The sequence below is a fragment of the Geospiza fortis genome, unplaced genomic scaffold (assembly GCF_000277835.1).
Source record: "Geospiza fortis unplaced genomic scaffold, GeoFor_1.0 scaffold54, whole genome shotgun sequence".
NCBI classification, from domain to species: domain Eukaryota; kingdom Metazoa; phylum Chordata; class Aves; order Passeriformes; family Thraupidae; genus Geospiza; species Geospiza fortis.
Window position 1 is genome coordinate 5646908 of NW_005054301.1, and position 20486 is coordinate 5667393.

Genomic DNA, 20486 nt, shown 5'->3' on the forward strand with positions numbered 1-20486 from the left:
CATATGAGTATTTTTAGAGCCAGAGCTAGAATTTGAGGCATTCAATGTGTTCAATTTAACAGCACCACCAAACCCAGAGTATGGGGCAACTGGCAGTAAATGAGGAGATCACTCACACTTCTACATCTCTATCCCATGTTCCAGGCAAGATGACAGACTTGCTTCTAAATCAGATTAAACTCTAGATTTACAGTTAGTATTAACAGAGTGCACGCAAAGCATTTCTTTATCTGTGTTGTTCAAAGGTCTAATACAATTCTTTAAGTCTCCACCTTCAACGTCTGCCTGCCATCCAAGGTCCACTTTTCCTATGACCTCCAGTGGGAACATTTAATTGCTTTTTTTCACTCATAATCCTATTTTCAAGGCTAGGCAAATAATAAATGGCATTAGGGACAATTTATCTTCTACCTTTCTCTCTTATTCTGCCTGCTATTCAAATTAAAGGGAATATTGGTTCTAGGCTCTTCTGAAACTCTTATCCTGCCTCAAAGGAATAGCATTCCATCAACCAACAACCTACAATATCTTCTCAGCTACAGAATACTGAATAACCAACATCTAATAAAATATTCAGCTTCAGCCTATACAAAATCCTCTTAAGTAGAAGAAGCTCAGCAACAAAATTCTGCTCAGACCACTCTTCCCAGAGAGGTAAACAGGCAGAGGGGAAAGAGAGAAGGATCCCTTGAGTTGCCTGTGTAAGTCTCGACTTGCTTGCTTTTAGCAGTCTGCATCATGAAGTCAAAACCTTAACAGACAAGACATGATTAGCAAACGTTTTGTGCTCTTAAAGGAGAGTAATTATAGGCATGTGAAAAAAGAAGAGATCCCTGAGGTACTCTTCCTTGCATGCCTCCCGAGAGGCAGCAGGGCCATTAAAAATTCCATGATGAAGAGGAAAAACAGTCTGGGAACAGCCAGGAGGCAATACAGCAAATTAATACACCAGCCATCCCTTGGGAAGACTGCAAGAAAGCAGAAAACTCTCCTTGCTTCACAAAATAAAATTATACCACTAATGATAACAGTCACCACACACACAAAACTGCTTCTAATGATGGGTGTGAAATTCCCAGTGCTGTGCATACACTTTGAATGAAAGCTCTTCTCATCACAGATATAAATCAAGAAAGGTAGTGTACGATTTATACTGCCTTTCAAATAAGACTTCCCAAGGAACCTTCTACATAGGCTTGTCAGTGTCAAGGAGGAGGTTCCTTCTCAATCCTCAGCTGCACTCAGTATTCTGGCCTTCAGCTCTGCTTAAACAAAAGTACTGGGTTACCAGTCTTCCAGATAAACTGCACCAAAAATCCACCAGTGAGACAAAGAAAATAGTTCCACAGCAGAGAAAAGACTCCACTCTAAATTTACTCCACTGGACACACTCTGTCATAGCAGAAACCAAGCAGAGAAAGGAGATTTTGCATGGCACAGCAGGCATCAGATTGAAGAAACTGGATGGCCACAACATCAAGACCATTTCTTTTCTAATATGTTTCAATTATTTGAGAGGATTTACTTCCCACACACACACACACATCTCATTCTGACAAATTTCAGAGCAGAATTTCTCCAGGAGGAGGTGCAAGCTGTTAGAAGCTTCCTGAAGCACAAACTGCTGAAATTGATTCCAAACATGGCAAAAGCAGATGTTAACTGGGGCAATAGCTTATCTGAGCTTAGAGAGATCAGCTGAACCTCCTGCAAGAAAATGGACTACTAACAAGTATGCTTGGCATGTAAAGCTAAAGAAGAACTACTGTCAAGAAGATGTTTCTCTGAAGTAACAATCTCCTTCTGTGCCCTTAGCAGCATCTTTACATAAAGAAAGTTCCTTGTACCAAAGAGTTCAATCCTTGCCACATACATGGGGCCACAAAACACATTCATTCTTTTCATATTTCTTTTGCTAGAAAGGTTCTTGACCACATTTCACACTAAAATAGGAACTATTTTCTCAAATTCCAGGCATTTAAAAACACGATTGCATCTGGGATGGTACAATTTCTCTGTCAACTCAGTTAACAATTCATCAGTGATTATGTTTGTCACGACACCAGCCATCTGTTCATTAAAGGAGGGAACCAAGCGTATATATTAACTGGTTACCTAGACTATACACCCAAAAAAACCTAGCAAACACAATCCCTCCAGGTTTAGAAATCCCTTGCAAAGAGCCTGGCTTTGCAAAGGGCCTTCACTGACCATCATAAAAGGTAGAAATTTTGCCCAGTTTGAATTTGCAAGCAGGATTTGTCCAGCTTTCTGGAAGACAAACTTCTATAAAGCACCAAGCAAAACACTGGAGGCAAAAGAAAGGCTATCCTAGCTGAAAATGAAGAGACCGTTCAATCTTCTTGCTTCACAGAGAGAAAACATCCCCAGAGTGGGGCAAAAACACAGAAAGGAATCAATTTGCTGATGCACAATCTTCTGAATTCCTTTTATTCTCATCCAGTTGAACATTAAGAGCTGATTTCTTCCCCCTCCCCCTTTCCAGCTTTAACATGCTGGCTACAGCAGCATGAGGTCATGGTGCGACATCGCAGAATTCCCCGCAGAAGCCAGTGGAAGAGAGGCTTTGCTGGGTGGGTGCCAAGCTTCTGCTCAGACACATACAACCTTAGTACATTTTTCATGCTCTATTTGCTAATTAACAAGGGAAAGAAAGCCATGAAGCTGAAAGTCCAGACATTTCTTTCAGATTGGGTCCCTGGTACAAGTACATAAGCAGAATTGTGTCCAAAGCAAGGCCTTCTCTACTTGCACAGGAAAAAGAGCTCAAGGGCACCTTACCTTTAGACAGTCACCTGCAGCACAAAACCAGGAGTCACCTCTAAGGCCAACAGATGAATTTAATTTAAGATTACTCAGCAGAAGGTGCCTGAACAGTATATTAACCCAAACCATGCAGACTCAAATATACCTAACATCGGGCCAAACCAGATCTAAATTTCAGCTATTGTTATAGAGAGGTATCAAGCTTTACAGGTCACCTCAGGTGAGTTCTTAATCTGCTCAGAGGGTCTATTTTAGACACCTAGGATAGCAAAATGCTTCAGCATGTCACCTACACCAGTTTGTCAGCGTCTTCCCTCTCATCTTGTTCCAATTTTAATAGTGGGTAATGATACTATGTCCATTCGTACCTATAAGACAGACTTACAGCAACTCATTGCACATTTCAAAACACATTGCAGTTATTTCTAAAGGAACAGTATGTTCTGCCTGTCTGTCAGACACTGTTTGATATACTGTAAGCACTAAGTTCATTGAAATTCTCAAATAAAGTGCATTGCTACATTTTGTGCTAAGTTTGGGCCTGGACTTCCCAGGGAAAAGTGTGTAAAGTTACAGGTCCATTCCTGCTCAGATTACACAGTACTACGGAAGGCATCCAGGAGAGGGAAGTGAGACAACCCCAAGAAAGCAGAGCAAGGAAGTTACCTGGCAGTGCAGTGTGCTGGTGAGCATCTTCGGTGGGAAGCATCAGCAAGCACATCCAGAGAGTAGAGAGGAGATAATGGATTGAACTGGAAAGTCAAGAGATTTCATTTAAGCAAAGCATTAAAAGAAATAGTGTCCAGATAAAGCTCCTCAGATCTGTTCTGTTCACACAGTATAAGGAGACTTTCAGCTGTTTACATAGCAGAAGCAGACCCTTCTGGCGCCTCAAGGGGTAAGACTAGATGAGAACAGGCTCTCAGTTCAGACAAAAGGCTAGCACAAAGGGTGAAACAGCAAATCTCATAACCACCTTCTCACAACAGACAGCCTCAGCACACTCCTCTTCCAACTTGCACTATTAAAAATGCTGGTTGATTAAGAGCTCTATTGCTGCATGCCGTGAGAAAAAAAAATCTGCCTCTCTTTCAGAAAGCCTCTTGTCTACCTTCACATTGCAGAGAAAAAAGTCACTGTTATGAATTGTGCAAGCACAGAGCAGTTCCTGTACTCCCAAGAGTTGTGTATATCACTGAAACAGACCTCTAGAAGACTCAGGTCCACCAGGTTAAGCTCACAATGAGCACCCAATTCATTCCATGGCAAGTGAGTTGCTCCTTCATTCTCCTCCAACCTCACAAGCTGTCTTTGCAAACTGCTTAAAACAAATTTTTGAAACCATGTATGGTCAGGCTACTCTAAGCTACTCCATTGGACATACACTAGACAAATCTTGAGGGCATCAAACCTGTGCAAGACAGCTTGTACAAAATGTAATGGTCAGGATTTTTAATGGTCAGGACAGAAGTGGAATAATCTGGTCAATCAATGCATGGAACAAACTTTGCTCAATATGTAAACAGAAGCTTTAGACTGTTAGTTTCTCTGAGGTACCTGCTTTATGCTTCCATTTATTATTTCCTCTTTATTTATAATTCACACCTCAAGCACAAAATTAATTTCCATCTGCTTTGCAAAGTGCTACACCAATCTCCAGAACACTTTTCTTGCATTACTAGGATTACTGATGCATTTTTAATTAAGGAAAAAGGAACAATCTACACCTGTAGCTGGACTCCTCATACAAACTGTCTGCAACTGCAGAACTCAGTACTAGGCCTTCACCCTCCATCTTCCTGAGAAAGAAGATGCACCACAAAGCTGCTGCTATCAGGGAGCTCCTCCTGAAGTGGGGCTGCTCATTTACTGTCAGTAACACTGCAACTGCACAGTAGGGAGAATCACCAGGAACCCTCTGTTACTGGAATGGCTGATTCAAGTTCATTTAAGAAAAACAAAAGTTACTTTTGGTCATTTTAAAGCTTATGTAGTTACTCTTATCTTTAGATAAGAGTATTATTACAACAATATAAAAGCAATCTGTAAAATGTTCTCACTAATGGAAAACATGCAATTGCACAAAGGTTTGAAAATTATTTCTTGCCATATATGCATTTTTAGTCACCTGAAAGGGAAAAAAAAATCAGTCCTACTGCTCACCAACCATAAAACAATTCATATAGGAATAGAAAGGAGTGTGCATGGCCAGGAGCACTGCTACAATATGACTGCTCAAATGGAAGAGTGGTTTTTTTTGCTCTTTGCTATCAAGAACCTGAGCTTTTATATCTTAAAGTAAAAAAAATCTCCTAGCACTGAAGCTTAGAAAGACTTACTGGAGAATGTAAAAGTGCACACACAAGAGTTTCAGTTACAAGAAGGCCTATTTCTCTTGCTTATCACCTCTTACATTTTCCTGCTATTTAACTACACTTTACAGCTATTTAACTACAAAATTTAAGCTCACCATTTTTTCCCTTCTCTGTGGATGAGACTATCAGGTAGAAGCCTGAGCCAAACAAGGCAAAACAAAGCATTTAAAAAGAGAAAAAGGTTCCAATTCTTATGGAGTTTTGAGAGGCCAAAGCTCCTCCTGTCAAGAGGCATTTTCCCTCCCACTCACTGTCAGAAAGGATGGCAAACACTAACCTGAAACGGGGAGATAAATAAAAGTATAAACTGTGCTATTCAGTTTAAATAGTCAATACAACGCCCAGGAAATGGGTTGTGTTCAAAGTCCAGAAGACATCAGTTAACAAAATGAGAAGGGACAGGACTGCCTTACCTCAAGTACACAGGCCACAGTGTGTGAGAAATCAGAAGCCAGCACTGTGTCCTTTCTAGAGAGAAGGGAACCAAGAAAATAAAAAAGGAAAAGCAGAGTCTCCTTACCTGGTTGCGATCTCTCTTCCCCATGGATGGTAACCAAAAACTGGAAGGAGACGGAGTCAAAAGGACAGGTGGGCACAATGTCAAGGAATGAACATGGGGGGAGAAAAAAGGGATTTGGGAGGGTTTGGGATAAGAAAAGAAGGGGAAGGGAAGAACAAAGATGGAGAGAGAAGGAAAAAGATTAAACATCACCAGGAGTCATATTAAAAACCATGAATTTCATATCCAAGGAAGAAAATAAGGTATTAACAGCTGGTGAAGGCTGGACCCACTGCACTACAGTCAAGACATGCCATCCTTACCTACCCATTCCCCAGAACAGCATTAGGGAGATGCCAAAAGATAAGCACCAAGACTATTTCGTGCTGACTACAATTTAAATACACTAATTGTGGAAGGAGACATAACACCAAAGAAAGAAGAAGCAATTTCACAGCTGCCTTGTCAGCATCATTTCTGCAGTCTGGGTATGTGCCCATAGTACAGCTCCACAAAGAAGCATTTTAAAAAATGAACATATGGGGCTCAGTCTTCTCTTAATGTCCGAAAGATCTGCAGTTACTGCAATGGCACATTATAAGGGAGGATGAAAAAAAAAGCTGACTGTAAAAAAAGAGCATTTGAGTAGCATCCACACACTGGAGCAGCCTTATATAAACATATATATATATAACAAAGGGGAAGTCAGCAATTACAAGTAAGAAAACAGAGAAGCTATCAGTAGAATACTGTCTCCCATTCCACAGGTTATGCTTAATTGTCCACCCAGTTCTTCATGCTCTTCACCCCCTGAAAGGGAAGAGGATCCTGCAGCACTTCTTCCCTTCCCGAAGTTCTATACAACAACAGTTAAGGGCCTTACTCTTTCTGGCGTGGATCACTAACAATGTGACCTAGCCTCTCGGTGCCCAGAGTGCTCATGGAGGTCTCCTGAAACACAAAGACAGGCAAAAGGTTGCAAACCCTCACACAGTGAGCAGAAAATAGCTTGCTGCTGCCAGTAAAAACAGATCTTACCCCCCTGGGTCACATCCTTTCCTTACCAGCCCACTCTCAACTAAACATGTTCACTCCTTCCTTTTAGAACTTCACCTGAGATGATTTAACTAATAAGAATAGCAGAAAATAATTCAATTTTATTTATGAGGCTTGTTTTTTATTTTTATTGATGATATTTGCTTGCAGAGGGGCACATCATAAACTGAACTAGAGCAAAGTATGCAGCACAAGGATGCATGAGAGCAGGGGAGACTTCTGGGAAATGCTTCTTTCCATGTTACTGGGGTCAGTTGGGCTAGAAACAGGCTGAGATAGGACACTACAATGTTCTATTAACAGTGGAGATTCACCAACCAACAATGAATAAATTAAGGAGTAAAAGCATGACGCTTTTGCCATTTCTGAAAACAGCAGTTCAGCAGCAGGACCTCCAGCAACTGAAGAAAAGGCAGGTCCTAGGAGAAAGGACTTGCTCCGAGAGCATGTTGCTTCCTGCAAGATGCTGCCCTGTGCATGTGCTCGATGCCGGCATACATGTACATGCACAGCCTGAAGCACCAGCTGTTCACATCTGCATAGCAACTGCCTCCAAGAAAGAAGCATACTTTTCAGCAAGAGGCTGAAGATGAAGGCAAAAGTCTTCTCCAGGTAAGGTTTGTTTGTGCCAGGTATATAGGCAAAACACACTCAAAGTTTGGGGGCAGACGTAGCAGCAGGGGTGAAAGATGGGCTATTTGTTACAGCAGGAAAATTATTAACTTCAAGTGCCATAATGTTTAAATTTACAGTTTATTACTGTGTAAATTACAAGCCATACTTTCGGTAATTAGCAGCTCGCTGCCGGGGAGCTCTGAACGAAACTCATTATTTATGATTACAATTTCAAGAGAGATGGGGAAGGGGGAGCAGTGACCTCCACTGCAAATGACAAAGATCCCTTTAAGGTGATGAAGATGAATTAAACAAGTAAATATTATCCTTCTCATTTGGATCATTAGAGGTGTGCCGCCAGGCCCAGTCACTTGCAGGTGGCCTCAGGAACCCTGTGTAAAGTCAGTTTCTTGCCAGCTGAGGATTCATACTTTGAATGCCGGTTACAATTATGCAAGGTGAGTGGAAGAAAGAAGGGGCAGACACGGATCTTTCAAGTATGACTGAACAGAAGGCAGCTGTCGCACTCCTCTAGATTCCAGGTCCCCCTAACACACCTTGTTAGCAGACTACAGCCAGCCAGCTCAGAACTTACGCCAATGTCTTCAAAAGCACAGAGCACATCACAATAAAAAGAAAAGCCAAACACAGCCAACACCTTCCTTCTCAGAACCATCTTTTATTACAAACAGCAGGGCTCAATATTCCATGATGCAGACCCAACCAGGTGTACCCCTCTCTTTTAGACAGACATCCGCAAAGTAGTCAGACATCTGCAAAGTATTGTTTGTTCTACTAGAAAAAGGACTGATATATTGTTTGGTGTATGCCCTGGTATATTACAACTAGTCAACAGCTTTGGGCAGCTTTGTCTGCATTTACTGCATATACCTTTTTACTCTCTTCCCACTAAAAATGCAACTGCTAAAACCACCTTCCTTTGCTGCCATTCATATCAGTCTTCTTCCCTATATAAAATTTGGCCTTCCTTCACCTTTGAGGCACCTCTCTGCTCTTGTAGTCTCAGATGAGCACGCACAAGTCTCATGCCATCATCATTTTCCCCCACATTCTGTCTAAATCCTCTTGATATTTATGCTCCCTGACATTCTTCTTCAGTCCTCCTTTCATACTGCTTTCAGCGCTGATCATCTGCCTTTGCCACTCCAAATGTGCCTTAAAATCCACTTAGTCACTCAATCATCTTCTGACAGTCAAAGCAGTTAAACAAATCAAACAACACATGAAACAAAAAATCTACAGGACCACATTCTGCAGAAAACAATTTACGTGGTATCTTAGAACAGTACTTCAGGGCTGACCAGAATTTGAAATACAAAATGACCATCTTTCAAAAGGGCATACCTTGCCAACCAGCCTCCTCCGACCTTTACGGAGACAACGGGCAGCAGCTCCTGGAAGGCGATTCAGGCGAGCATGAAATCCTGAAAACCAAATGCAGAAAAACTGAGCAATGAACATAGAAGATTCTTCCTGACAAAGCCACCAGGAAAACTCCTTAGTTCAGTAATCAAATCAGATCCTCTGTCTCATTTTTCAGTTCCGAAGATGTAGATATGCCAGTTTATTCACAAACCAAATAAAGTCCTTACATTTAAAAAAAGGAAGACTGCCAGTGGGCAGCTGGTATGACTATTTCAGTAAACTTGTCAATAGTGCAGCTTTTTCTTAACTGGATCTAAAAAAAAAAACCTAAACAGATCACCAATACCAGTTTAAATGCAACACCTATGAAAAGAATCTACTCTTGCCATCATCACAAGTTCTCAAATACAATTCCTTTGGACCTCACCTCTCTGAGCTGGCTGTGAGGGCAAAAGGAAGGTGGAAACAGAGAGCTTGTCCAGGCCTGAGTCAATCCTCTCCACTTCAGATCGGTGATCCGCTCCCCACTTGGGAAGAAGGTTCGGGACAGTGAATCCTGGAACACACTCTCCTTCATAAAACCAATCACTTTGCTCATCATCTCCTAAAGAAATAGGATGGAATTAGCCATAAATAACATCAAGGTACCCTGGGACAGTTCCTCAAAATACTACAAGTAGGCATATCTGAATGTGAAACAGCTGAAGACTCATTAAGAATTCATTCTTGGAGAGCCTTATATTTGTATTCTGTTTCAATGATGCTCAGTAACTACGGGGCCTCACTAAACACTTTAAACTATCCAACTCATCAGTCTCCAGAATTTCCCTATAGAACAAAGCCTCTTTATAGACCTGCCTAGGGCAGGTTTAGCACTCTGTACCTACTGCATCTCATCAACCTTAGTTCAATGTTGTGTGATGTCTTATGCAGAACTCTTTCTCTGAAGTAATTACTGCGACACCGGTAGAGGCCAATCATTTGGCACATGTTATAGGCTGTCACAGGAGAAATTTCACAAGAGAAAACCAGGCTCACAGAGTAAGCAAAAGAAACATACTGATGAGAAAGACCCCAAGTCTCATAAGACAGCAGCTAAGACAAAAACACGTAATTCTCAGAAATGGTCACTCTGAGTGTAAGTACTAACCATGCTGTGAGTTGCTCTCAATCAACTTCTTAGAATCTCTAAGAACTACAAACCCTTTGGAAAACTAAGGCAGCAGCAACAGAAGTCATGACCAAAGTCTCCAAGGAGCTGGGTTGCTGTAGTTAATGCAGTTGCAATCCAAAACTGAACTGCATCAGACACTGTTCATAGTAAACGTGTCTGGCCAGAAATTCCCTGAGACCACTAGCACATGAGCAGCGTACGAAAAAAAAGCAGAAGGAGAGCAAAGAACCTGACATATGTAGCTACTATTTGTGAGTAGCCCAACTCACAAATAGTCCCATGTAATTGCAAAGTCCTTCATCTTGCCTTAAAAAACTAACACACCTACCTTAGGGAAAATTCTCATTTGCCTACCACTAAGCCTCAACTCAAGCATTCCCACTAACTCTCCTTTCCTCATTGACTTACATTATTCCTGACCGAAGTCCATTATGCCTACCCACACATCTTGCAGGGGAAAAAAAATAAAAAAGAAAGAAAAAAAGGAAAAATGGAATACAAGAAAGTAAAAGAACTCATCCTAATAAGAATGCTGCAATCTTGCACATAACAGAATAAGCAACACACAAAACAAACTCTGATCAGCAACAGGAAGGACAGCCAGAAAACTTTATCCCAAAGCTCTGACATTCTTCTTTCTGACATTCTTTATCCCAAAGCTCTGACATTCTTCTACCAAACTGAGGTACCAGTTTTATCTTAAAGTATAAAAATCCCATCTCCACTTCACAGCAAATTAAAACTAAGTAATGTTGAATAGTTCTTCTAAGAGATCTTAATTTGTGCAAAACTACTCCTAGAAATTTGGGCACAGTGCCCTGTCTACGTCAAATCACTGTTTCCACAAGACAAACTTTAACCATCAGCATCATATGCTAATATTCAGTCATTTTCACTGTGAGAGATCCCAATGCATGTAACAAATATAAAACCAAAAAAACCCACCTTACAATCAAATTATGAACTAGGATCATCCTCTGCTCACAGAAGTGTGCTGGTATGTGCAGTCGAAAAGATGATTTATTTAATCAACATCAGCAAAAATTTTACATGATGCAACCTCAAAATAGGGAGGGAAAAACCCTGCATTTATTTAAGAATGCTGCCAGATTAAGTTTCCCATTATTCAGCCTGTAATTGTGCTGGAAAACTATTTATAAGGTGATGATCTATGACAAAAAAAAATTTGCGCTCTCTCCATCTTACTGACATGGAAAGCTGTTGGTTTTTTATTTACTTTATGACTAAGAATTGTTTAGAAAAAAAAAGGAAAAGGAGATATTTTTTATTTAGTCTGAAAGTGCAACAATATTTTTAACCCTTTTAACGTAACTGTAATCTAAAACATCTTGGCCGGAAAGCCATGACAGTATCAACTCTTTGAACAGAGAGAGACCTGATGACAAAGATGCCAAACCTCTTCTCTTACCTAGACAGGGAAGGCTGTAATTGGACTTTATTAATTCATCTAAGTCATATTTCTACATGTTCCTGTATATTGAGCATCCTACTTCCAGTAGCAGCCAAAAGTTAATGTCTAAAACAGGGTACAAAATCAGGGCAAGTATATAGGGCAAGCATATAGACAACTATATATATACACACTATCCAATCTCCATCAATCTTGTCTCAGGTGATGAAGTGAAACACTTCAGTCACAACTCTGCTTTGTCACCTAATATACAAGTGCTCACTAATTTCAGCTCCCCCTGAACAATTATCAATAAAAAGAGAGGGCAAAAGATTCTACTTTTCTCTTGCCTTTGAAGAACCAGAGTCTAGAAACAGTTATTTTTCAGCTACTCTTAAGCAAAGTATTATACTTCCCTAAGATCACAGACTGGTCCTACAGCCTAAAATACCATCAGAAAACACATAAGCATGTTTGCTATCATTGTGTTGCTTCACACAGGCACCCGGGCCATAAACAAGCTAGTGGAAGCAGAATATCCTATTGAGCGACTGGCGCTACTTCCTTTAGCACTCATATATTCCCAGAAGAGATCTCATCCAAATCTTAGCTTGTGAAATGTGACAGAATCAGAGTGCACAGAATTGCAGGTCTCTAGGGTCACATTCCATGTGCTCCAAATGTAATAGTCCTCAATGCTAATGTGTCTACTACAACCTATTTCACACTTCTGCCCTATCCCCCATCAACTGAACACTATGCTGTGGCTGATAAATAAAACCAGATTGCACTTCACACTCAAAACTCCTAAGATACCATTTCTACAACAGACATTGAAAATACAACGTTCAACTAATGCCCACAAGAGCAAGGAAGGAACACATATTTAAAGAAATGAGACCTATCACATATCACCATCATCTTCTCAGCACAGTCTATTAGGTAACTTGTCAGCATTAAGTAATTTTTTTCCCATCTTCTCTTCCTGACTATAGAAAAAACAACTAACAGATTTCGGGCACTAATGGTATGTAGACAACCATTAAAACACCTACAGAAACAAATCATAAGCTGTGCTTTTTCATTATGAAGAGCTCTCAAATTCCACAATAATAGCTTCTTATATTGCAAATATTATGGATCTGATACACAAAGTATTTCATCAGAGAAAGTGTAATGTTAAGAAAATCACACATTTGTAGCCCTCATCTCATTGGTTAACTTCTAGCTGCTCCCTGCCACTGGTTTTTCCTCACACAATTCTCTCTCTGTCTCTCTTCAAACATAGATCCTTCTTTGCACTTGTAAAGAAAGTAAGGAACTCCCTAGCAGCACATGAGGAAAATCACAGGACACCTGTTACCTTGGCGGCCTTCATCATTGGTAAAGAGGCCAGTATCACTGCTGCTGCAAACACTGCTGGTTTCACTGGGACAAAAACAGAGAAAAAAACATGGTTACAATTGCAACAGGCATAATACAAAAACCACTCTACTACATCTTACTAGCTTCTCCAAGACCAAAATGTTTTACATGTCTCACAAAAATTGAATTTCAGATACACTACTGGCTCTAGAACAGAACGTAACTGCTTTCTTTCTGTTAAAACTTATCAATGCTGCATCACTTGAAAAAGAGTAGAATCCTGTATCTAGTTTAGTTCTAAATTATCAAGAAGTAATTAATAAAATGGCATTTGCCTCAGGTACTAGAATTAATAACCTAACTATGGCATCATGTGGAATACTCACCAGGAAATTAAGCTCAGTTAAAAACACTGTCCTTGGGTCACTTAACTGAAAACCCTCCTAAGTTTTCTATTTCAGATTCCTTTTCCTGAAAAATGTTACACTATCACACAGCCTCCCCCCCGCACCAACTTTTATTTTATGTGGAGTAAAGAGCAGCTGTGACATTTACAAATCTCCAGCTAAATACCTTAACACAGCATGACTTGATCCTCCTGAATGCAACCTTCTCATAGCATTTTGCATTGCTTTGCATTTCCTGAAGCAGTTAGAGAAGATTTAATTCTTGAACAAAAGAACAGAGCTAGAAACTAATGTGTAGAAAGCTATTACTTGACTTGCAAAGCTAGACAAATATTTGTAGCAGAAGTACCCACTCATGTCAGTCCCAAGCATCTGAAGGCTTAATGCTGACTTGAACTCATTCCTCGGACACTTCAGGCAGTACTTCCTCTGATTTAGCTGAGAGATACCGGGACAAGCAGAAACTACTTACTGCCTACTCCCTGAGCACTAAAACCTTAGATGTGAACACCAGGTGCAAGTCAGCACTAGAATCAGTCTCCAATCAGGGAATGCTGTTTGAAAGTACCTCTGGATGCCACTCTTCCAGGGAAACTGGATCATACTAGAGATCATACCAGAAACCCCTGATTCACAAGGCTGAATAATGAGGGACCACAAAATACGTCACTCCAAAGAACTGCAGGCACAGAATAAAACTCTATTTTGAGAGCATATTGTTGGTCTTAGAAAACACACTCTAAAGTACAGCCAAGTCAACTCATCATGCTGGATATCTAAAATTCTGCATCTTCATCATTGTATAAAGGCCATTTATACTTAAAGGATGAACAATCTATACAGTATGCTCACCTTACAGCATGCAAGTTAATATCAAATTCCAAATTAATCCATTACAAAGCCAGGCCATGCATTCATCCTCCCACATATACACCACAGCAATTAAGGCCAAGGACTGAGAACCATGAATTAATTGTTTTATCCCAAGTCTCCTACCAACTGACTGTATGACCCTGGGCCAATCCCTTAGCATGCCTGCTTTCCCTTTTGATAGCTTGGATAAACAATCCTCACAAGCTGCAGATGTGAGGACCGAGTGACTGCTTCATAAGGTTTTTAGCATCCTCAGAGGAAAGGTGCCTGAGAAAGGAAAAAGCACTGACAAGCATCCAGGTCATATTAACTGTACTTTATAAGCATCCTGTTGCACTGAGAGCTCTTTAGTTCCTTACAGATAAGCATCACTGCCAGTGCTTTACAGGAACAAACTTTTAGGGATTTCACCCTCTTCACTACCCCTTTTACACTGCAGGGCTGAACACGAACTAGACTCCTACGCAGGCCTTTCTGTAGGTCCAGTAAGCACTGATTAATGACCTCCACTTGCAAAGGAGGCTACTTACCTTAACCATGAAATAATGAATGCTATTGATCCGACAAGCTACTGCTATAGAGTGTTATTGATCACCCAATCTTTGGTTAAAATGGTCCTCATTTAGCAATTTCAATGTCGCAAACACCTGAAGCAAAGCATGCTTATAATTAAATAGTTTGGGGGAGTTAAACTGAGAGGTGATGGACAGAGATCTCAGGTTTCCCCCATTTATTCTCTTGCCTGAGCTATTGTTTGTGTCAGGAGAGATATTGATTTTCTATAAAAATAAGAAAACAAGAGGCACCGAGGGGCTGCAGAAGGTCAGGCTGGGCTGGAAAAGGAGGGGAAGCGGAACACTCTGTCTTTGTCACTTGCCTTCCAAGATAGGAATTATTTTTTTTTTAATGGAGAGACTGGCCTCCAATTCATCAGCTTAGCCAGACTCATGAATGCAACTGCAGACTGTCATCAAAGCAGCTCCCTTCCAAAGGGTAGAGCAACTTAACCGCACATTCAGGATGAGTGATGGTCACATTCTCAGGCCAGAACATTGTACCGGTTTTGGCTGGCACAGAGTTAAATTTTTCCCACAGCAGCACTTTGGTTCTATGTTTTGGATTTGTGATCAGTGTTGAGAACACAGGGATGTTTTAGTTATTGCTGAGCAGTGCTTACACAGCACCAAGGCTTTCTCACACTGCCCTGCCAGTGAGCAGGCTGGAGGTGCACAAGAAGATGGGAGGTACACAGGCTGGACAACTGACCCTGGCTGACCACAGTGATATCCTACATCATATAATGTCATGCTTAGCAATAAAAGCTGGGAAAAAGAAGAATGAAGGCAGGCACATTTGGAGTTGTGGTGTTTGTCTACCCAAATAATGTTACAAATGATGGAGTTCTGCATTCCTGGAGATGGCTGAACGCCTGCCTGCTGATAGGAAATAGTGAATTCCTTATTTTGCTTTGTTTGCGTACTATAGCTTTTGCTTTACCTACTAAATCAACTTTACCTAAAGCTGAAGAGTTTTTTCACTTTTAGCCTTCCATTTTTCTCCCTCGTCCCTGCAGGGGAGTGAGCCGGTGGCTTTATGGAGCTGAGCTGCCTATCCAGGTTAAACCACAACAAATACATCAGCGTTAAGCCAGTGAAATCTCACAGCATTGGCGGGTCAGTAGAATCCCAAGTTTGAAAAAGTCACAGAGTTTTGGTTCTTGAAAACAGATGAGACCGACTGCATATTTTTTCCCAAGGAAACACACTACTCAGAGTGATTTTTAGACAGCTCTTGTACTATGGTTTGTTCTGCCCTCAAACCAAACCCAGAACATTCTGGAAGCACTCAGTTTAGATCAACGAGAGAAAAAACTTCAGCACTCAATATATAATTTGCCTTTGTTTTATTATGGCTGCAGGGAATCTCAAAACATTTAGGGACAGAAAGGCATATCACTTCTAACAGTCTTAGCAGCTAATTGTCACCTTTGCACAAATATACAAATGACTGCTTAAACTAAAATTTGTTTCCTTTGTTGTTTCCACAGTTATTTATAGATTAGGCATTGGGTCATGTCATCATCCAATTCAGAACCATCATCATTTCCTTACGGTGTTCCTGCACATCCATCCTTCTCTCAATTTATGTTCATCTTTTGCTGTGTTTGGCAAACAATTTCAAAGATTTCATTATATGTACACTTGGATCACAATACTGCAGCTCATCTTCCTCCAGGAAAGGACTGGGCACAGTCCCACAGGCAAACTAGGAAAAAACCCTTTTCCTTGTTAAGAATCCATATCCAAGACTTTTTCAGTGAATGGGAGTTTATCAATTGAATAAACAGGTCTTTGACCTGACTTATGATAGGAAGCCTTGTAGAAAGCAGAGAAAATACAGGATATTTCAGCATTTACAGATTCATTCCTACATAACACACCAAGAAATTGTCAGTGTAGGGGAGGAAAAATAAGATTTAAAAAAATCCATTCTGAATACAGAACTTAGTTTGCCTGAAAACCCATTTCGTTTTGTCATGTTCCATATTGTTAGAGGAGTGAACAGTAATGGAACTAGGTCAGTATGAAAGTTTTGTAAATCACCAGATCACCACAGATTGCTTACAAGTCCCACAAGCAGCATCAGTCACCTTTCATCCCATCAGCTTGTGATGACAACCACACCATTTGCTCTCCCAGGCATCCAATTTTCTTCTCCTTTCCTCAGGATATGCCCTTGTCATACATCTGTGAAAAGTACTTCCCTTACTGTACCAGAAAAAACAGCTAGAGCACAGTGGGAGTGAGGCAAACACAGCCAGTTTCACAGCAAAGGGCTATATTTAGAGCAGCAGAGACCAAAGCATGATCCTTCACTGCTGTGAGGGATACTCTGCAGTGAAGAGGGCTGTATATATTACTCCCTCCAACTGCGGCCCTCCCTAGTGAGTCACAGCACAGATCACACATGTGGTGTTGGAGAGGTCAAATATTCCAAACACTAGCTTTCCAGAGAGAATCCCAAGGATTTGGCAGCAGATGGTAAGTGTCATTTGATGCATATACTTGCACAATAATTAGTCTGAGAGCAAGGGACAACTGAGACAGAACAAAGCCATCTCCCAGCATGGTCCTCAAGTAACAGTCTGGACATAGCTCTTTATTTACTCTTTCCAAGGCTGGCACAAATAAAGGCTGGATGAAACCCCACTGGTTTAAGTTCAAGTCTGACATGATGGAACAGACTCTGACTGGTGTTAAAAAAACCAACTCAAGCAACACTGTCCATCACTGCCACATCTAGTAAGGGTATCTCTCAGTCCATCACCACTGACACGCGCTATTCAGGAGCTACTCAGCACACTTCTTTTCCTGGACTACTAGCAAACAGCTCTAAGAAGATAAAACTACTTTAACAACTAGAAACAAAAGGTTTTCATCCACAAGTTTCTTGTAAAGCCCCACTTCACACCCACTTTTTAGGAACAACAGCCAGTCTTAAAAGAAAAAAGTGACCACTCTGTAAGAGTTACATGCTACAAATCACAACTGACCCAGTAAAAATGCAATAGTGGTTCCCTGGACCACAGTGAGGACTTACTATAACCTAAGCTTTTCACAGGGTCCCAGAAAACAGCACTGAGAAGTCTGCAATTCCAGCTATTATCCACAAAGCCATAATAATGAAGTGCCACCTGTCCACTCTGACCTGTCCACTGCAGGAGCTAGACTGTCACAACACTTAATTGAACCTCAACATATGAACAATCATACTGTATCAAAGAGTTAGACTTTCCAAATCCACTCTCCTCTGATAGTGACTACAACAGCGCTTGAGAAAAGAACATGAGAACATGACAAACACAGACTTCTCTGTATGCTCCTCTAGCTTTTAGAAGTCAGCAGTCTAAGGACTTCCTGAGTGGGATCTTTCATCTGGGCTGTAATGTTTAACAGCCCCTGATATGCCTATGCTCCACATCTCCCTTTTGAACATATTTAAATTTTGACCTCTAAAATGTCCTGCAGTAGAGAGTTCCAGACCTCATGTTTCATGAAAAATAATACTTTTTGTTTGTTTTAAATGTCTCCTCAATGTCTGCTCTTCTTACACAATGATAATTAGAAAATCAGCGATCACATGTGCTTTTTGTATGCCATTCATTAAGAAATTTCCTCCATTTAATTCTCAGCAGCTGCCTCTTTTCTACCCTGAAAAATCTCTTCTGACAGAAGCAGTTTTATGATCCTAAACCTTAGACAGAGAGCATAAAAGTCACAGTCACACGGAGAAAAAAAATTCCCAAGGGCAATGCAAATTTAGACAATGACATTTACATGTCTTATTTTAATCCCTTGTATGTGATTCTGCCACAAATTCATCAAAGTTCTCCAAAACTGGACACCAAGACATCAGACTCCACTGTCTGCACAGGCTTATCCTGTAAGTAACATAAGTTGCTCTCAACGTCTTCATCCTCTCACCACATTCTCCCCATAGCTAGGCTTTAATGATAGATCAAGAGCAGAAATGTAGAACTGCAAGGAAGGTTAGACTGAGGTTCACACAGCACCTGCACAGAGGGCCAGCAGTAATGATGGGACATCTGATCTGTTATCTACCACTACTTAAATGCTGAAAATAAGAAACTGAGATCAGCTCATACCAATCACGCAACAGAAGTGCCAGCTGGGGGTTTACTCCCAGAACCACAGGCCACAAGCATACTGCAAGGCCAATGACATTTCAGAGGACTCTTTGTGTAACAGGAGCCAGAAACCTATCAGCTTGCCAACTTTTCAAGGAAGCATTCTGGGCCATCATACAATACTGGCAGGAAAGACTTTGAAAAACTCTACATTTTAGAAGCAGCTGAGATATTTCTCATTTTCACAAAAAGAGCAGCACTGAATAATTTTAAGAACTTCAAAAAGCAAGGCACAGCATTTACAAGCAGCTGCAAGCAAAGCAGCCATCTGACTAGCACAGGGAAGAAACTGAGATCTCACCATTCCGACATGTTTTCATCTGAACCCTGTTTCTGATCATCGGCTTCACACTCCATCCGCTCCTTCCTTCCCCCGTTGCTGAGGAAGGGCCTGTTCTCTCCTGACTCGCAAAGGCCATGACTGGATGATGTCCAAGGGGCATTCTCTTTCCAGCGTGAAAGACGCTGTTTCTTGGCTGACTTGAACCTGCAGCCCCTCTCATAGTTCCACTCTGACACCCTGAGTTTTTGCTGGAGACTGGCAGCCACCTCTGATGTCACACGTTTGACTTTCCGTCGGCGCCTGAGAGGCCGGCAGGGCGCATTCTCTGTAAAGGAGTCTGACTCATGCCACAAGTGTTGCTTGCTCCTTAGGGTGGCACTAAGAGCTGGATGCCGTTTGACCACAGCCATGTCATCAGAGTCACTGAAATTAGCTGTCAGCACCTCACGGCAATCCTTGACAGCTTCGTCCAAGCTCGACTCTGAGGCCTCACTGTAGCAGCAGGCATGTTCTGCCTGATGTGTGAAGTCTGAGCGTCGCTTACGACCCCGTCTCTTGCGAAGCTGACGCCGCTGCTGCCGTGGGCTTAGTGCCATCTCTTCCCATAGCTCATCCAGTTTGTTTTGCTCTGAAGTCTGCTCTAAAGCTGAGGCCAAGTCATGCACCAGTTCATCCATTGGCAATACCTACTAAAAATGACAATAATTAGCACCAGACATAAATACTGCTACCAACACATCTCTGGACTGTAGTATGCTATACCCTTTGTAACATTAAAGGAGTCGGACACTTACTTCGAAGTTACCTGGGAGGACCCAATGCAGGACAACTGCCACTTCCTGGCAGGGTTAAATCCTTTCTGCAAGGGTTAAATCCCTCTTCTAGCCATGGTGGCACAGATCTCTCTCTACTGCAGCAGTTGGGTTTGAGTGCTCTGTGTCTGAAAAGGCCTTAAGGTTCATCTTTTGTGATGAAGCAGCATGCTTAATTACACATCCCAAAGGGTATGGAAGCCGGCAACTAGTTTTTGCTACCGGCATCAGTAAAGCAACAGAGAAGGATCAGCCTGCTTGACAAACAGATTGAGTCTTCCAAAAAGTAGACAAGCAGCAAAGCTGGGAGTAAAACAGATGGTAAAACAGGTAGTTTGCAAGTCAGTATCACTTCAGCTATAAAGCAAGGCGCACGGGACGCTGGGCTCCTTAGAACAGGGTGTATGAGACCAAGCCCCAACTCCTACTGCCGAAAAATACCACCCCTACACCTCAGGGCTATCAGTGTGCCAATCCTAAAGTCCTGGCCAAATCCCTCATCTCACAACACCCCTCTCCCTACCCGTGCCTTGCAGGCGTGGGCTTTCTCTTCCCACCGGGCTCAGAAACACCCGCACCTCCATCCCGGTGAAGCACCCACTGTCGCAGGCCGCCTCTCTTATTCCTCAGCGACCCGGCCGCACTGCCTCCCTCCTCTAAGGAGACGCCGCTGCTTCTGCCCGACACCCCCCAGCTTCACCGGGAATGGCCGGGAAAACTGCCCTCACCGCCCCG

General features: G+C 41.7%; 1 protein-coding gene across 3 annotated transcripts in view; it reads right to left on the reverse strand.

Annotated features, from left to right (window-relative positions):
* The window catches only part of GPATCH2L (G-patch domain containing 2 like), a 41973-nt gene extending 22059 nt beyond the window's left edge, over positions 1-19914 (reverse strand). Inside the window, exons 1-8 of one of the 3 annotated variants that reach the window (XM_031064436.1) lie at positions 19734-19899; positions 18958-19625; positions 12667-12731; positions 9146-9322; positions 8698-8777; positions 6545-6612; positions 5683-5722; positions 3454-3539 (exon numbers count right to left, since the gene is read on the reverse strand). In XM_031064436.1, coding sequence (XP_030920296.1) covers positions 3454-3539; positions 5683-5722; positions 6545-6612; positions 8698-8777; positions 9146-9322; positions 12667-12731; positions 18958-19616 — 1175 coding nt within the window. In that variant the 5' untranslated portion in view covers positions 19617-19625; positions 19734-19899. Of the gene's footprint in view, positions 1-3453; positions 3540-5682; positions 5723-6544; positions 6613-8697; positions 8778-9145; positions 9323-12666; positions 12732-18957; positions 19629-19733 lie in introns of all 3 variants that reach the window. The other 2 variants (XM_005417463.3, XM_031064441.1) reach the window with 2 other exon arrangements.
* Between the last annotated feature and the right edge of the window lie 572 nt (positions 19915-20486).